Raw genomic sequence first — 16269 nt, 5'->3', positions numbered from 1 at the left:
CGGTGACTGTTTTCCTTTAAAAAAAAAGATTAAAAAAACGCTTGACATTTTCACGTGAAATGTCATATCTCCTATTCAAATGAAGAATTCAATATTTAAAAATGATTTGATTCCGTTTTGCCGCCTCGTACTGAATTGCACCTCGTTCATCTCTCGTGTACAAAAGGAAAATTCCCTATCGAATGAACGATTGTTTCCACGAATTGACAATTTGCAATGTGTGATTTAATTCTCTTCATTGAAAGTGAATCGTTCTCCTAATTTATTTACAATCCAATAGACTTTCATAGATTGGGAAGCGGGATGTGCTAAAGTGTTGGAAAATTACTTTGAAATTTCGAGTGAAAAATCTTGAAATTTTCAACAACGATAAATTCACATGAAATTTGTATTATTTTTGCTACTGATGACTTAGCTAATTTCCAAAACTTCCATCTTACTCACACCGAAAACTCATGAATTTCCCTGAATTCCACCCAAAACTTGAAATTTCATGAACATTTTTCCCTTAAATCCGATTCAATGTCCCTCTCATGAGAATTACTGTCATATCTTCCTGGAAATGTCAAAAAATTTCTAACAGTGCAGAATTATGTTACAAATATTCGGTGATCAGTGTAGCTGATGCATTCAACTTGTATGGTATATTTTTTATAAAAGTTTAAATAGTTTAGAGGCAGAGCCAATGAGTTCTCACGGCCACATTAATATAAGCCAGTATCGAAGAACAATTTCTCCTCCTCTGATCACCGCAAGTGGTGATTTGAGGCTCCCTGACAAAATTTTTGATGAAGTTAACAATTATTTCTAAATGATGAGGTAATCTTATAATAATCTATGTGTAAAATCATTTATGTAACTTTTGTTTTCTAATATAAAGTTCTGAAATTGATGGTTATTTGTAAATTATTAGTGGAGAGTAGCGTAAAATGGACTACTTTTCGTCGTAATTTGCTAGTTATTATTGCCAGTTTTAATTTTCATACGTTGACATTGCCCGTTTTGCCCCACCTCTATTATTTATTAAGTTTATTCATCGCGATTTCAATGACTTCATTTTTTATGAAATCATTCGAAATCATGAAATCACCTCCCATGATGCTCGAAATCGACTTCATTTCGAAATCATGGTGTCACTCAATTATGGAGTGAGTAGCCCCTCAGATCTCCTTCAATAATTAACAATATTAAAAAATTAATCGAAACTCTTCCCTCCAGAAAATAAGAAATTCCGGAAAAATGAATAATCATCGGAGGAGTTCATCCGAAGTCATATGCAACATAGTCATCCTCCAGAGCAATATGACTGTCATAATTGAAATCTAATTAGGTTCGCCTGGGAATGACTTGATTGGAGAAATACAAGTTTGAAAAAATAAATGCGTCTCTCTAGTGAATGAATATTTGGCGAAAATATTTTACTTTCTCAGTGCGTTATTTATGAATTGTAAATGCATGAATGAACAATGCTCGATGGTACGATTCGGACCCACTCAATAGCTAAATTCCGAGGTGACCAGAAAAGACGCTTTGACGTAGGACGTCGGGGGAAGCGATGATTGTCCTTTACAAGGTGAATCGGTTCACTGAGCAGAGGCAGCTGTGCCCCAAGATAAGGCATATGTACACCTACACGAGGTGGCTCACTCCACTGGAACAGCACATGATTCGGAGACGTCAAAGGATTTATCTCCTCCATATCAGTCACAATCACCGAAACTCCCAAAATGCCCCCCTGACCCATTTAAAATCGTTATCACCTTTTCCAGAAGGAACGCACGATCATTCACAAGCCCATAAAGGGCTGCAATCTGATTCAAAAAATTTCAGAAGTGTGAAAATACCCATTCCCCTCACTCAACCGTGAAATTCTCGATTTACTTCTCCAATGAGTCAGTGCTATCGCTTTTTTCCCGTTTCACCCCCGCGTGAGCCACTTTTCTCCAGCACATGGGGCTCCACTCTTGCGCGCAGTTTCGAGGTTCTGTGGGCAGGATCAGGTCTCCAGTATGTTCCCAACCATCGCCGCAATCATGACGGATAAACCAGAAAGAGTCGCGGAGCACCAGAGGAAGCAGATGGAGACAGCGAAGAAAGAACTTCAGGTTATTCTGAAGAAAATTGAAGTTCGGGGATTGATCCCCAGGTGCTTTGGCCTCTGGCGCGCTTCTTCATTGTTATGTGCCCCGACGAAATTCCGACTGAGTGGAAGACATCTTCTGGGTCTCGGTATCCTCTGTTACATCAGTTATTACTTCACCAATGACTATTTTTTGTCTCATCGTCATCAAAAGGTGAGTTGAATTTCCCTTTTGGATGTTCTATTTTTAATCGATTTGTTCAGTGTCTAGTGGAGACTCCCACAGTGTTTCAAAGGATTTTCCGGCCCGCTGAGGACTGCTCTGTTTGTCATGACGTTCAACAGGTTGAAAAACTTGCCAATGTCGAGCCCGAAGTTTTTGAAGAACGGTAAAAATTTCATACGGTTCCCCTGATGAATCAAACCCAGACTGACATAAAGGATTAGTTATTGTTAATAAATGGATTTGGCTGAAGCCTAGGGTCTATTCGGTCTCACCAAATATTCATTCGTTAAGGGGTAACAGAATGCGGCCAATTTTCCAAATTTTTCAACAAATTTCCTGCCCAAAGTTATCGATCTTTTTACAAATCAATGTGCTTTGGGTACTAATAATTTTGAGCAGGAAGTTTGTTTGAAAATTTCGAGGAAATGTTGGCCTTCTGTTACCCCTTAATACATTAGAGGCTTCGTATAAGATACCTTAGGGACGGTAGGAGAATGGAATTCCGGGAACCGCTATGCCCCCACTACGCGCGCCCATGGAGAGGAGAAAAATAGGGATCAGCGGGTTTCAAATAAGATACCTCGCTCGTTGCGCCTGAATTCAACGAAATTTTAATTTTTACTGAATTAATATCGATGACTAATCAATTTATATGTGTTTAATGTTTTGAATTTGTATGGCCCGCGTTCCCTTTTCTCTCTAAAAATAACCCCGCGTGATAGAATGGCAGCTGATGTTGGGGGATTGTTGGTGGACTCGAGAATAATCACATACTAAAAATTACGATTTTTCGATGGGAAAAATGAAAAAAATCGATGTATATTTCCATTACTTGAAAAAAGTGGTGTGACCCCCCCTTAAAGTCATTAGACCCTCATGATCACTTCGTTCGTCCCTCCCGTTTGACGCTTAACTCCCGTATCTCATAAGAAGTCCACGGAACATAAACATTCGGGAGGCGATAAAAATGCCGAGAGTGGGGGTAGGCCTCGAGCGTTCGGAGCGCGAGGTATCTTATAGAGAGGTATCTTATATATAGCCACTACTGTAGTTAACAAATGCATATTTGAGGAGCCTTGCACGGAGAGAAATATTCAATAAAAATTACGTATCTTTTCCGTAATTCCGAAGCGAAATGTGGCTGTAGGAAATTTTACGGAACTGTCACGGAATTTTTCCAGAGCGTTCCGTAATTTTTTACCGTCACTTAAATTTTCTCAGTCGATTCCGTAATCGGTAAGCAAATTGGGAGTTCCGTAATTTTTACTGAATATTTCTCTCCGTGTGTTTGACTCGACTTTCACCTTTCAAGTGGACCATTCGTTAACTATTAACGAATATTTATTTGGTCCTATTCAACTGTACCATTCGTTTAATCGTTAACAAGTCTCGTTTGAAATGAATGAATCAGTCTATCAGTGCAGAGTTAACTCTGGGTTAACTCTGGGTTCATGGAAATTTCCCAGAGTTTCTCTCTTTCTTCGCTGGGTTTTTTCCATAAACCCAGAGTTGACCCAGAGTTAACTCTGGATTTGATCTATCAGGGTCCTATTTTTACGCCCCCGATGAATTCTGCAAGCTCTTATTAATGTGGAATTGTTGGTTCAAGTTATGCATATTCAGGGAGGCCCGTGGTGATAACAGACGCGACGAGCAATTGGTCGGCAACGAGGGTTTTTTCATTTGGATTCTTTAAGTCACTTTATCAAGATCAAGATGCCAACTGTCAGTTTTTTCCTTATAAAACGGACTTTAGAAGTTTGAGGGAGGTGTTTAATATGACGGAGGATCGAGCGAGGTTGAGGCCGGGGAGTCAGCCTTGGTATGTTGGGTGGTAAGTACTTGGGAATGAATGAAAATTAGATTAGAAAAATTTTTTAACTTCGGTTCCAGCTGTTTACCGTCACAAGTAGTTCGAATGGGCATACTTTAACATCGGCGAAGCATTTCCTCGACAGAGTGACCTATTACGCGCCATTGAGTCCCCTCATTTTTTGACACAGTTGATATTTAACATCAATGGTGTCATGTATGTCATTGAAGAATTAGATTTTTTAGTCTTCACGAAAAAAGTCGGTTTTTTTCGCGAACATTGGTGACTATTTCACAGTTGTAAAATGTATACGCATTGAGAACAGGGATGGCCGTCAATCTTCCGATTCTTCAATATTAAAAGAAGTTTCGACTTACATTGATTAAGGTTTCAATAGACTAATCGAAATTAAACAAGTGGGAAATTGCTCGTGTATTGAATGTAGTACAGTTATTTTTGCTAATAAATTAGCAATATGCGTCCGAATGGTTATGTTCCACCTCATTTCCTTCTATCATATATAATTCATTGTTTATTTCATTTTATTAAATTGAATACGATTTCTTTTTAACTAATTGTGTCAAATTTTTAACTTAGTTGAATGTTATCATCATCATTATTCTTATTGTCCCTTTCTTCTATACAACCAATTGTCTGTTTTACAGTTCTGTCTCTCCCCTCAGCCTTTCGATAAAATGTTAATAGAATAATGTTATTTATGCATAATTAAATGAATTTGAAACATCACATTTGAAGAAACCATCAGAAAACTGACTTTCAGGGAAATTCATGGAAAATTCGAAATTTTCAACAATCATCATGAAAATCAAATCAACCGATATAGCTATCGTAATCATCTTTTAAATTTGACTTAATGGCATTAAAACAAACATTTTAAGCGATGATTGAATTCATTTGAAGCATGAGAATTGTTACAAATGTTCAAATAAATCAGGATAACGATTATTGCTGTCGCCTTCATCTTCGAACTCGGTCAAAGGAATATCCAAACAAATTTTTGAAGCCATCATTCAATTAATTTAGAAAATTTTTTATTAAAAAATTTGGTTACATACGTACGCACATACATACATGCGTACGGACACCAGCTTAAAATTGCATTTTCGGACTTTTCGGATCAGAATGGGTCGATATAACACGAAAAATCCGAAACTTAAATTTGAACGATTCCAATGCTTCCATTCGGAAGCAAAAATAGTGAAATAATTGATAATCTAAATTTCCAATTGCTGATGAATTAAATATTTAGTAATATGAAAATGTAAATTTTCTATTAAGAAAATAATACTATCTTCCTTATAAGGGATTTTCGATTATCCAGATAATCGTCAATCTTCCTAACTAAATTACTGATTAATAAATAATTCGGAATTTGAATATTTAAACTGATGATTACTTCAATAATTGAAATTTAAAAGTGATACTAACGAATTGACTACTTAATAATTTAACGGTAATTATAATTTATGGATATGATTAAATTGAAATTTTAACACCCCTAGGGGGTGAAAAAAACTTGGAGATATGGAAAATGATGTTCTGGGGTTCTGGGAGAAATTTAAGGGAGAAAAAATCATGAAATTTCAGATTTCACTGAAAATTCAATAAAATTCCAAATTTTTAAACAGCTTTGACATGAGAATTTCTTAAGCTATTTGAATTTTCAATGCAATTGTGAGTATTCAGTGCTAAATTACGATAAATTTTCAGTTAATTGAAAATTCAAGAATATATTTATCGAAATGTTCCTGACTTCTACTGATTTTCTGGGAATAATTTAACTGAAATTTACGGTTGTTGTTGATTTTTTCATGCAATTCTGAATTTGTTGAAATTCCTTAAAATTTCAGTGAAACTAAAATATGATAAAAATTTCCGAAAAGTGTACCGGAAATTTCAGCCAAAAATTGTTAACAATGCAGTCTCCCCTTAAATAAGAAATTATTAATGTCAAAAAATTCGCCGAAGTCCTCACTTCACTACTGAATTGGAGAACTGCCTCATTTTTAGGAGTAATTGCGATGAAAAAATCGGCACAATTCTCCGTCAACACTACCACCGCCCCTACTTCCTCCCGCCCCTAGCCGAGAGTGAGAAGACTGATTGGATTTTCATGGGGAGTTCCGGTTACGGTGCCCCAATGCACGTGAGTTTCTCTTACATGAATCACACCTTGAACTAATCACATTACGAACAATCCAAGTAACTACACCTCCAACTTATGAAGGTCGATGATGTGGAGCACGCCTCGTGGCAGGCGCAAATAAAGGGTTCCAAGCTGTGGATACTCGAGCCACCGAGAGAGTGTCATTACACATGTGCTCGGGTCGAAGTTGTCGTCGAGCCCGGCGAGATAAGTACGCCAGTAAATAAAAATCTCTAACATCCAAAAATCCGACGATTTCTCACTGATCAAAATATCTTCCTTTTCAGTAATTCTGGATACGAATCGATGGTACCACCAGACCCGAATAATTTCCGAAGACCTGAGCATAACAATCGGCGCGGAATACGATTAAATCCCCTTTACGAAAAATAAACAAAGAAATCTTCATCACCAAAAACTCTATATCGAATTTTAATGACCCGCATATGCGTCACCCCACGGCGATTTTTACCTGAAAACAATTCTCCTTCTCACTGATTAGTAATCCACCGAATGACATACACTGTTAAAAATTTTCGTCTAAATTTTCCGTGTCAAATCCTGGAAATTTTTCTTGTATTCAATTTCCATCGAAATTTCAAGAAATATTGACGTTGAAAAATCAAATATTCCAGTGATTTTCGGTTCAAATGCTCTGAAAATCAATAAAAGACTTAATTTCTCAGTTGAACCGAGAGAAATATTCAATAAAAATTACGCAACTTTTCCGTAATTCCGGAGCGTTCCGTAATTTTTATCTGAATCTGCTGTAAAAAATTACGATACCGTCACTTAAATTTTCTAAGTCAATTCCGTAATCGGCGAGTGAATTATGAGTTCCGTAATTTTTACTGAACATTTCTCTCCATGTATATTATTCCGATTATTCCGTGAAAAGTAAGAAAAATCAGAAAAATTCAGGGAATAATTGAAAATTCATGTAATTTTGGTTCTTAATATTTATGTTTCATTGAAAATTCAATCAAGTGGTGAAATTTCCACTCATGAACTGCCTTGAATTCAACCTAAAACTTGAAATTTCATAAGAATTTTTCCCCTAAATCTTATTCAATATCACTCTCATGGGAATTACAAATAAAATAAAATTGATGAAATTAAAAAACATTTCTAACAGTGTATCTACTATCGGAGTGAAAAGTCCAGGCATATCCTGTCCGTCGTTGGGACAAGTAGAAACTCTCTTGACGAAAGTTTTTTTTCTCATTGTAAGATATTCTCTTTTCCCCAATTTTCAACGCATAAGTTTCTTGATACAAGTGAATACGTCCTTATAAAAACAAGCGAGAAATTGCTCTTGTATTGAATATAATATAGTTATTTTTGCTAATAAATTAGCAATATGCTTCCGAATGGTTACCTTGCACATTTCCTTCTATCATGCATAATTCATTGTTTATTTCATTTTATTAAATTGAATAAGATTTCTTTTCAACTTAGTTGAAGATTATCATCATCATCATTGTTATTATCCCTTTCGTCTATACAACCAATTCTCTTTTTTAAAATTCTATCTCTCCCCTCAGCCCTTCGATAAAATGTTAATCGAAAAATGTTATTTATACATAATTAAGTGAATTTGAAATATCACACTTGAAGAAACCATCAGAAAGCTCACATTCAGGGAAATTCATGAAAAATTCGAAATTTTCAACAACCATCATAGAAATCAAATCAACCAATATAGCTATCGTAATCATCTTTAACTTCGACTTAATGGGATTGAAACAAACATTTTAAGCTATGATTGAATTCATTTGAATCATGATATCCAACGATATCCCGGGAATTCTGATTTTCAAAAAACACAGAATTTTTGCAAATTTTCAAATAAATCAAAATAACGATTATTGCTATTGCCTTCATCTTCGAACTCGGTCAAAAGGACATCCAAACAAATTTTTGAAGCCATCATTCAATCAATTCAAAACATTTTTTTAGTTATCCTAAAAAACCAATTTTTGAAAAATTGAAAAAATTAAAAAATTTAATAAATGAATTCAATTTCAATTAGTGGCGATTGATAGGGCTCAACAACACCTACATTTGAGAAAAAAAAGATTCAATCTCATCGATTCATTAGCGAATGCATAGATATAACACGAAAAATCCAAAACTTGAATTTGAGCGATTTAAATGCTTCGGAAGCAAAACTGTTTTTTTTCTGAGTGCAGATAGGCCTAGTCCTTTCACTCCAATAGTAGGAACCTCTCATAAGAAGGGGTAACCCATGTCCATGAGTTTTGTTCACTGAATGGTATCACCCCAGAAACTTCTGATCGTACCTCTGGCCATTGGCCGTGACGTGTACGTAATTATGTCACGTGCCCATACGATCGTACACCACTGGCGCTGTAGAGTCCAGTGGTGTGGGTTTGGTAAGGCAGAAGGGGGTCCCCAATGCGGTTTCACCCGGCTCCAATATCTAAACGCTCCCCCACCCCATCCCACCTACAACGAGAAATACACATAAACGTAATGTGTACATATACACATACGGGCGGATTTGGATACGTGAAAGAGGAAACGGTTTGGTGGCACGGGTCCCTCCACGCAGATGGCACACAAAACTCACACCTGGCGGCAGGTGAGCTCGAAACTTCTGGCCCTTCTATTGCATTTTACCCCACCAGATACTACGGTTTTTTGACCCCCCATACGAAGGAAAAAAGTAAGGAGACATAGAATAGTGTAGGCACCTCCCTGTGGGTCCTCACCATGTGTACGATCATATGTTCGACCTCCTGTTTCAAAGGAATTGTTAAAGATCCAGATGGGAATGGATCGATTCATTCATGTATCGAAATAAAATGGAGTTATGTGGATGTCCCAGTTATTGAACCTAAGATTACGGACAAAATCGAAGAATGAACGGGTCTTAATATCGATTAGCAGTCAGCGACAGTTTTCATTAACGGTTTTCATTAATTTGCAACCACGTTCGAAAAAATTCAATAGAAAATCTCAGCGAATTCTCTAGAAATTTTATGGGGTAACTGTAGATTGGTCACCCTACGAGGGAAACCCCGCCGCGCGACTTTTTTTAAAATTAGAATTGACTGGCTAACCGGAAAAATTAAAAAAAATTGACTTTATCAATTGAAGTGTTTAAAAAATTGTAGTAGTTTTTAGAACACCATATTTTCCAAAATTCCTAAAGAAAACCAATTATTTCGGGCAGATGAATTATTTTTTCCCATGTTAAATGCATTTGCCGATGACGCGACGTTGTCGGAAACTCGCTAAATGCGTCCGGGCAATGTAGAGTGAATTCGGCAACGCTAAAACTTAAATAACACAGCGGCGAATCCCAGGGGAGGTGACCAAACGGTCGCAGGGTCGCGTTTGGTGACCAGACTAGGGTTAAAATTCTCGGAAATTCTCGTGAAAATTCTATTGGTTTTTGGTGCAGATTCTATTATATATTTTATAGGAAGAAGTCAATAGATTTAGATTTTTCTGTTCGAATTTTTCTCTTGAAACAATTCAAATTTTTCTCTTTTTTCCACTATATTTTGTTTTGCTTTACATTACAGGATCCTAGTGGAAAAAAAGTATTCTTATAGAAAAAATTCCAAGGGAATATTCATACAGAAAAATCGAAATCTATTGACTTTTTTCTATCATATATCTCATAGAATCAGCGCAAGAAACAAATGGAATTTTAACAAGAATTTCCTAAAATTTTAATAGAGTTCCAATAGAATTACCAGAGAATTCCAGCAGAATTTTCTGGCGAATTCGCTAAGGTTGTCTATTGAATATTATCATACGTGGTAATCATTACTCTTTTGGGAATTTCCATCAAGTGACACTGACACTTCAAGAAATTTTGAGATTACAAACTAGCAATTTTATGAAACAATTAATGGGTACAATTTCAATCCCAATATCTCATGAAAATCAAGAAAAGGCAGGTAAACGGATGTATTCAGGTAAGTAGATTGGGGAATTTTCGTTTTCTTGCTACTCAGAAACTTCGTCTCCATTAAGATTTCCGTCAGATTTGAAATTTCATGATTTTTCCAACTGTGTACTATGCAATCTCCTCTTTAATGCTTATTTGATATAAGTAAAGCGCCATTGCAAAACTTGTTGAAAAATTAGGTGAGTAACCAAGGGCCTTAATGAATAGAGCGGAATCTTGATAATTAATTAGATTAAATTTCGTTTGTGTTTCGAATCTTCAGAAAGATTACGATTGTTTCTACTTTGCAATGTTTTGATGGGTCTCATGATGGTTTATTTTGATTTACATTCCAATGTTTTGATAAGTTCTAGGCGGGTTTTCATTCACTGAATTTTGGAAGTTTTGCTATTGTTGTGATTTCGATAATTTACCGATGTACATCTGTAGTTTGTTTGTCGAGTCTTATTGAATGGAGATAAGAGTCAGGTATCGTTAAAGGACCTGATGTTGAAACCGGGTGTCTGCTTATTCCCTAACAGGCCCGTTTGTAGAATTTGGTAGGCGGAAAAAATAGCCCGCACACCCAAAACGTTTTAAAACCCATCCAACACTGTTAACAATTTTCGTCTAAAATTTTCCCACCCAAATTTCGGTATTTTTTATCATGTTCAAGTTCCACTAAAATTTCAGGAAATCTTGTCATTGAAAAATCAAATATTCCATTAATTTTCTGTTCAAATGATCTAAAAATCAATAAAATACTTGATTTTTCAATTCAATTATTCTATGAAAATTTTAAAAAATCAGAAAAATTCAGAGAAAAACTTGAAAATTTATGCCATTTTCTTTCTGAATATTCAGGCTCCACTAAAAATCCAATCAAGTTGTAAAATCTCACTCGCATTTAAAACTCATGAATTTCAATTTCACTTTCACAAAAACTAGAAATTTTATAACCGTTCTCCCCTAATCTAATTCACTGTCACTCTTATAAGAATTACTATCATATTTTTCATGAAATTTCAAAAAATTTCTAACGGTGAAATAGATAATTTCCTTTGATTTATTTTTTCCGGGATTCGCCATACCAAATTCAAATTTTTATTCCATTTTACCAACAAAAAATTGATTAATCAGTAACGAAATATCTTGAAATTGAGTCTAAATAATTTATTATTGAGCATTCCAAGTGATTTGATTTGAAATAATACAAGTAAAACATTCCACCATTCTTGATTCGGAAGTTTTTCATATTTAGATGCAATTCTTCTAGTTCATTACTTTCGGGTATTCCTATGTGATTAATCCAATGATCCCCGAGTGATGTCGATCTGTCCCAGTGGACAGGTATGTTTTATGCGTGCTGGTACATAATTATAGATATTGATTTCTAGAGGAAACCGACCTGCTGAGGGAGAATAGATGTGACTCTCCTAGTTCCACACATTCTATGCAATGGGATTGGTATGCGAGAGTGGTAAAGGGTGTGTGTGACGCAAGGAAGGAGGGCAAGTTGCCTACGAGATTAGATTGTTCCGCAAATTGGTAAATCCATCGATCCACTTTACGCTCTTAACGGAAAGAGATCCTACGCTTTTGCTGCCTTCTCATATTACTTTGTTTACTTTTTGAAGAATGGGATGTGCGTATTGTGCGAGTTATTCGGGGAGGAAGAGTGAGGTGAAATTAATTTGGCTTCCTCACGAGCTCTCTTCATAAATGAAACTTGAGGAGCTTCGTGGTTTTACGTTGCATTTAATAATCATGATAATACGATACCGACTATTTAAAATGTCTTTTCCTCGCTCGTTAACTCATACTCATTCGGAATGAAAAAAAAAATTATGAAAATAAGAGACGAGAGTGCAGTGCACTGATGAAAACAGAACGGAAAATGATGTTCTTCTTCAAACAGCACAGCGACAAAAGAAGTGCAACAAAATAAGGCCAAGTTTTTCTCCAAAAATGAAATTGAGACCTTTTATAGATTTTTTCATGTTGAATTCAACAGTTTTTTAGAATTCCCCTAGCACGTCAGGATTTGGAGAAAAAAATGTTGAAGTTAGGAAATTGGTTGAAGCTGTCATTTTTCAAAAAATTCAAACTTAATGAAATGTAGATAAAATTGAATGGGAAAAAATACACACAGAAAAAACTAAACGTAAATTATATCTAAGAAGTCGTCTTCTACGCTTCCTGAAGCCGTAAATTACAATTACATAAACGTAATTTACGATTTTGTATTTTTAAATTACACTCAAAATCACCGTAAATTACGGTTACATAAGCATAATTTACGGTTTCGTATTCTAAAATTGCTGTGATTTGTTCCGCATTTTACGTTTATCTATCCGTAATTAACGGCGAAGAAAAAAAAGTCATTTCAAGCGTCAAATACGATGTTTTTTTTCGCAAATTATAAGTAAATCGTGAAATACGTTTCTATTAAGATCGTAATTTACGATTCCTTAACTGTGAAATACGTTTAGTGAAACGTGAAGGACACTTTGCTCAGGCGTAGTTTACATTTTCATTTTCATCGTAAATCACACCGTTTTGAATCCTAAATTCTGAATTTCATGATGGAAAAAAGCTACCAGATATCTTATTGGCGTTAAGCGTAAATTATGTTTAGCAAACCGTCAATTACGCTCAGCAAAACATAATTTACATTTAGGTTTTTCTGTATGTAACAGAATGTAATTAAAGAATCATTTTATCTGTTGGAAGAAACTGCCTCCATAAATACATAAATTCAAAAATTAGCAATACGCTTCCAAATGATCATTTTTTTGTTAAATTTCTTGTAAGAATCCTTGCATAAATCAAAAGAAAGAATGATACTTCTATATTATCTTGCCCCGTCCATAAAACGACACAAAAACCTTTTTTCATCCATAATTGCATGAATTTGAGACATCATAATCGTAGAAACTGTTGGAAAATACTGTCACGGAATACTCGCTGATAGATTCCCGAAAATCCCCGACATGTCCCCAAAAAAGAGGACTTTTTATTCCCTGAAATATCTAACCGCAATTAGCATCATTTCCCTCATCCGAAAATGTCCCCTAAATCCCGTTTTCCAAACGATGAATTTCGAACAGACTGAGAAGTGAGCATAAAAGCGCGTCCAGCATTTTCTCCTCGCACTCAATGTACAGCCTCTTATGTGCATTCTGTTACATAGAAAACCCTGAAGTTGTATTATCAGTCTCACCCTCAACTCTTCACATAGATCACAGACATTTTCGTACGTACCCGCGCATCGCCGTGCGCAAGCGGTGACCAGAGTGTCTACACGTACACATCTACCCCTCTCCCTCGTTCATGTGTACAATCCGAGTGGCCCAACGAGTACATACATATCGGTCGTTCCTATCGATTATTTTCTCCATGTGGAACTTTCCCCTATTCTACTTGCACCCCTCCCCACTTGGCGTCGCGACGCCCCGGTATAGAGCGAGAATATCGACGTTACATCGTCGAGTCACCCTTACCCCCTCCGGCCCACCCCTCCAGTCGCCCCTCGCACTGTGGGAACAATAATCAGAGGCTCCCTGCGAGTCTCTAAAAAATACTCATCATTTTTCATCGCACGAAGGACTTCTAAACCCATCCGACATTCATTTTCCCGAAAAAAACAAACCATTCCGCGTTATCTGCCGCCATACGGCGTTACTTATCTCCCGCTGTGCATCAAATTCCCGCTTCACCCCCAAATTAACCGAAATTTTCATCGATTTCCTGAAGTTGACGCTTCAATTACCATCTCAAGCTTTTCCTTCCCCCAAAATACGCTATAAAATTCCTCGAGAACAGTCGCCGCTGACCCCGGGCTCCCCAAACAAAACAATCCACCCCTGAATCCACCCCAGTTATATTCCAACCCCACATTCATCCCCACCCAAGCCACCCCACAACCCCTCGTATCGAGTTCGTTACAGATCCCCGTTAGCAAGATCGCTACCCCTGACTCCCCTCCCCTTAGACCCTCCACCAAGCCCCCCATCGCCCCTCGTCCTCGCTCATGATTTGCGCAACCTCCGTTTTGGTCATCCAAACGCGCTTTTCTTCTCGGCTTCAATCCTCAAAAGTCCTTCGCACCAACTGCGTTCAAGTGAATATCAACATCTCCACATTCTCAACAAATACCCCTCAACGCCGTCAAATCAATATCAAATCAATCCTCCGTATTCCCTCGAAAAAAAAACCCTGAAAAATTACCGGAGAAGAACTCCCCGTGTGAAACTTCGAAACTGAAGCGCGTGCGCTCGTCGGATACATCGGCAACGCACGCAGACAAAGCGTTCTCAGGGAAAATATCCACGAGTGTGAAGGAGACAGAACCCCCAATGTTGCCACACGTATGACAAACACACACACACACACAAAGAGAAGAAGAGAAACGCCGGGTTAGGGGACTGCAGAAGGAGGAAAAGGGGTCGGGGGGGAGGATTGAAGCGTCGCGCGTGCAGATACGTGAGTTAAGGTAAGACCCTGGCGGCAGACAAAAAGTCTCTTTTCCCGCGATGCTGATGGAACGGTCGAACTAGCGTCGAATATATCGAGTGATAATCGTTGGTTATCGATTAGCGAGTGTGATTATCCAAGAGGGATACGTGTGTGAGACTGTAGTTGGGGATATTACCGAGGGGCAACTGAAGTGAGGGCTGTGGGCGCCAGTGGTCTGCCATTGATTTCTTTATTGACTTCAGTTTGATTCCCATCGACGGAGATATTCCCTCATCGGCGTCGGTTCCGAATTGCAATCCACATCGTGATTTCGAAGGGAATCTGATGATTTTTAATCGAAGCCGCGCCATGACAGTTGAAGCATGACGTCAGGAAAACAAACCCTCGTCCTCGGGACGCACTGGAGGCGCCGTTAAGTCGCAATGGCCGATGTGGGCACCCAGAGTCGCCATTGATTCTTCATTGACGTCGGATTCCGCAGCGCTCGACCATTACGACGTGCGATCGTCTCGCCTGATCAATTGCATCGCGACGGGGGCTCAACAGAAGCTGATTGAGTTGTACAACTAAAATTCTGAGCGAACAATTACCTCCTGAATAACTCATTGATTATTAAACTATTAAACCCAAGTGTTGAGGTAACACAGGTGCTATAGGATCCGTGTTTATACTCTGGGAATATCGGCGCATCGAGCTACAGCGGTCACGAGGTATCGGAAAATCGATAGAAACCTGACTGGCGTCGGTTGGAGGGGGGTTGGACGATTAGTGGGGAGAGCTTCCAGGATTTTCGGCGGATCTTTCCAAACCTCGTAACCTTCAACGAATGATAATTACCGCATGAGAGATACCGCGTCACCCCTGCCTGGTAACAAAACACAAAGCGCATCCGAAAATAACCGACATTACAAAATGAAATGTTGAGAGTGAAATTGCGAAAGGGTAGGTCCCATCTCAGTGAAATACTGGGAATAAAGAAATAGAAAAGGTGGGCCGGTAATTCTTGGAACACCTGGACCAGCCGCACGCGTCAGACGTCGGTTGTAGGGGTGCAAAAGCCCAGGGAAGGAGGTGTTTCACGGGCAAAACTGGTGGGGACGCTTCTGTTAAAGGGGGGTAGAGTGAGAAAACGCTAGGGGAAGTAGACGAGACGGTCCGGTTCTTGGGGGCTCACCGGTGTCGTAACTGCTGTGTGCTACTGGCTTGGTGCTAAGCCGCCCCTCTAAGTACTCTCTCTCTCTCTCTCTCTTTCTTACCGAAGCAAAACGTTGAACACACGTGAAATTGAGAGGGGTCGCGAGAGAGAGAGGGCAGAAGAGGTGAAAAAAAAAAAAAACAACGGTGTGTGTGTGCGTGTGTCGTCTCACTCGCTTCGCGTATGTCATGGGCGCACGTTGGATGCCACTCTCGTGCAGAAGGATCGAATCGAGGATCCGGGGTAATGTCGAATTAATACGTAATCAGTGGGATGATTCAGTGGTAAATTACCGGGCACGAGAGTATCTGTTTTGTTGACGTTTTGGGTTATGCGGGCTGTGGTGTCAGTGTTTTCGGTTGTATCTGTTGACAGAGGAGAGAG

General features: G+C 38.1%; 1 protein-coding gene across 1 annotated transcript; it reads left to right on the top strand.

The window, feature by feature from the left end:
* The first annotated feature begins 2033 nt into the window (after nucleotides 1–2033).
* LOC107047775 (bifunctional arginine demethylase and lysyl-hydroxylase JMJD6-B) lies at nucleotides 2034–6659 on the top strand. Its single transcript, XM_015270607.1, has 6 exons — nucleotides 2034–2294; nucleotides 2345–2469; nucleotides 3916–4140; nucleotides 6151–6286; nucleotides 6368–6497; nucleotides 6574–6659. Exons 1-6 carry the CDS (start codon nucleotides 2034–2036, stop codon nucleotides 6657–6659), a joined length of 963 nt encoding a protein of 320 aa, XP_015126093.1.
* The last annotated feature ends 9610 nt before the right edge of the window (nucleotides 6660–16269 follow it).

This window comes from Diachasma alloeum, unplaced genomic scaffold (assembly GCF_001412515.2).
Source record: "Diachasma alloeum isolate Michigan unplaced genomic scaffold, Dall2.0 Dall_scaffold_78908, whole genome shotgun sequence".
In the NCBI taxonomy this organism is placed as follows: Eukaryota; Metazoa; Arthropoda; class Insecta; order Hymenoptera; family Braconidae; genus Diachasma; species Diachasma alloeum.
This window is presented reverse-complemented; position numbering and strand designations above follow the sequence as displayed.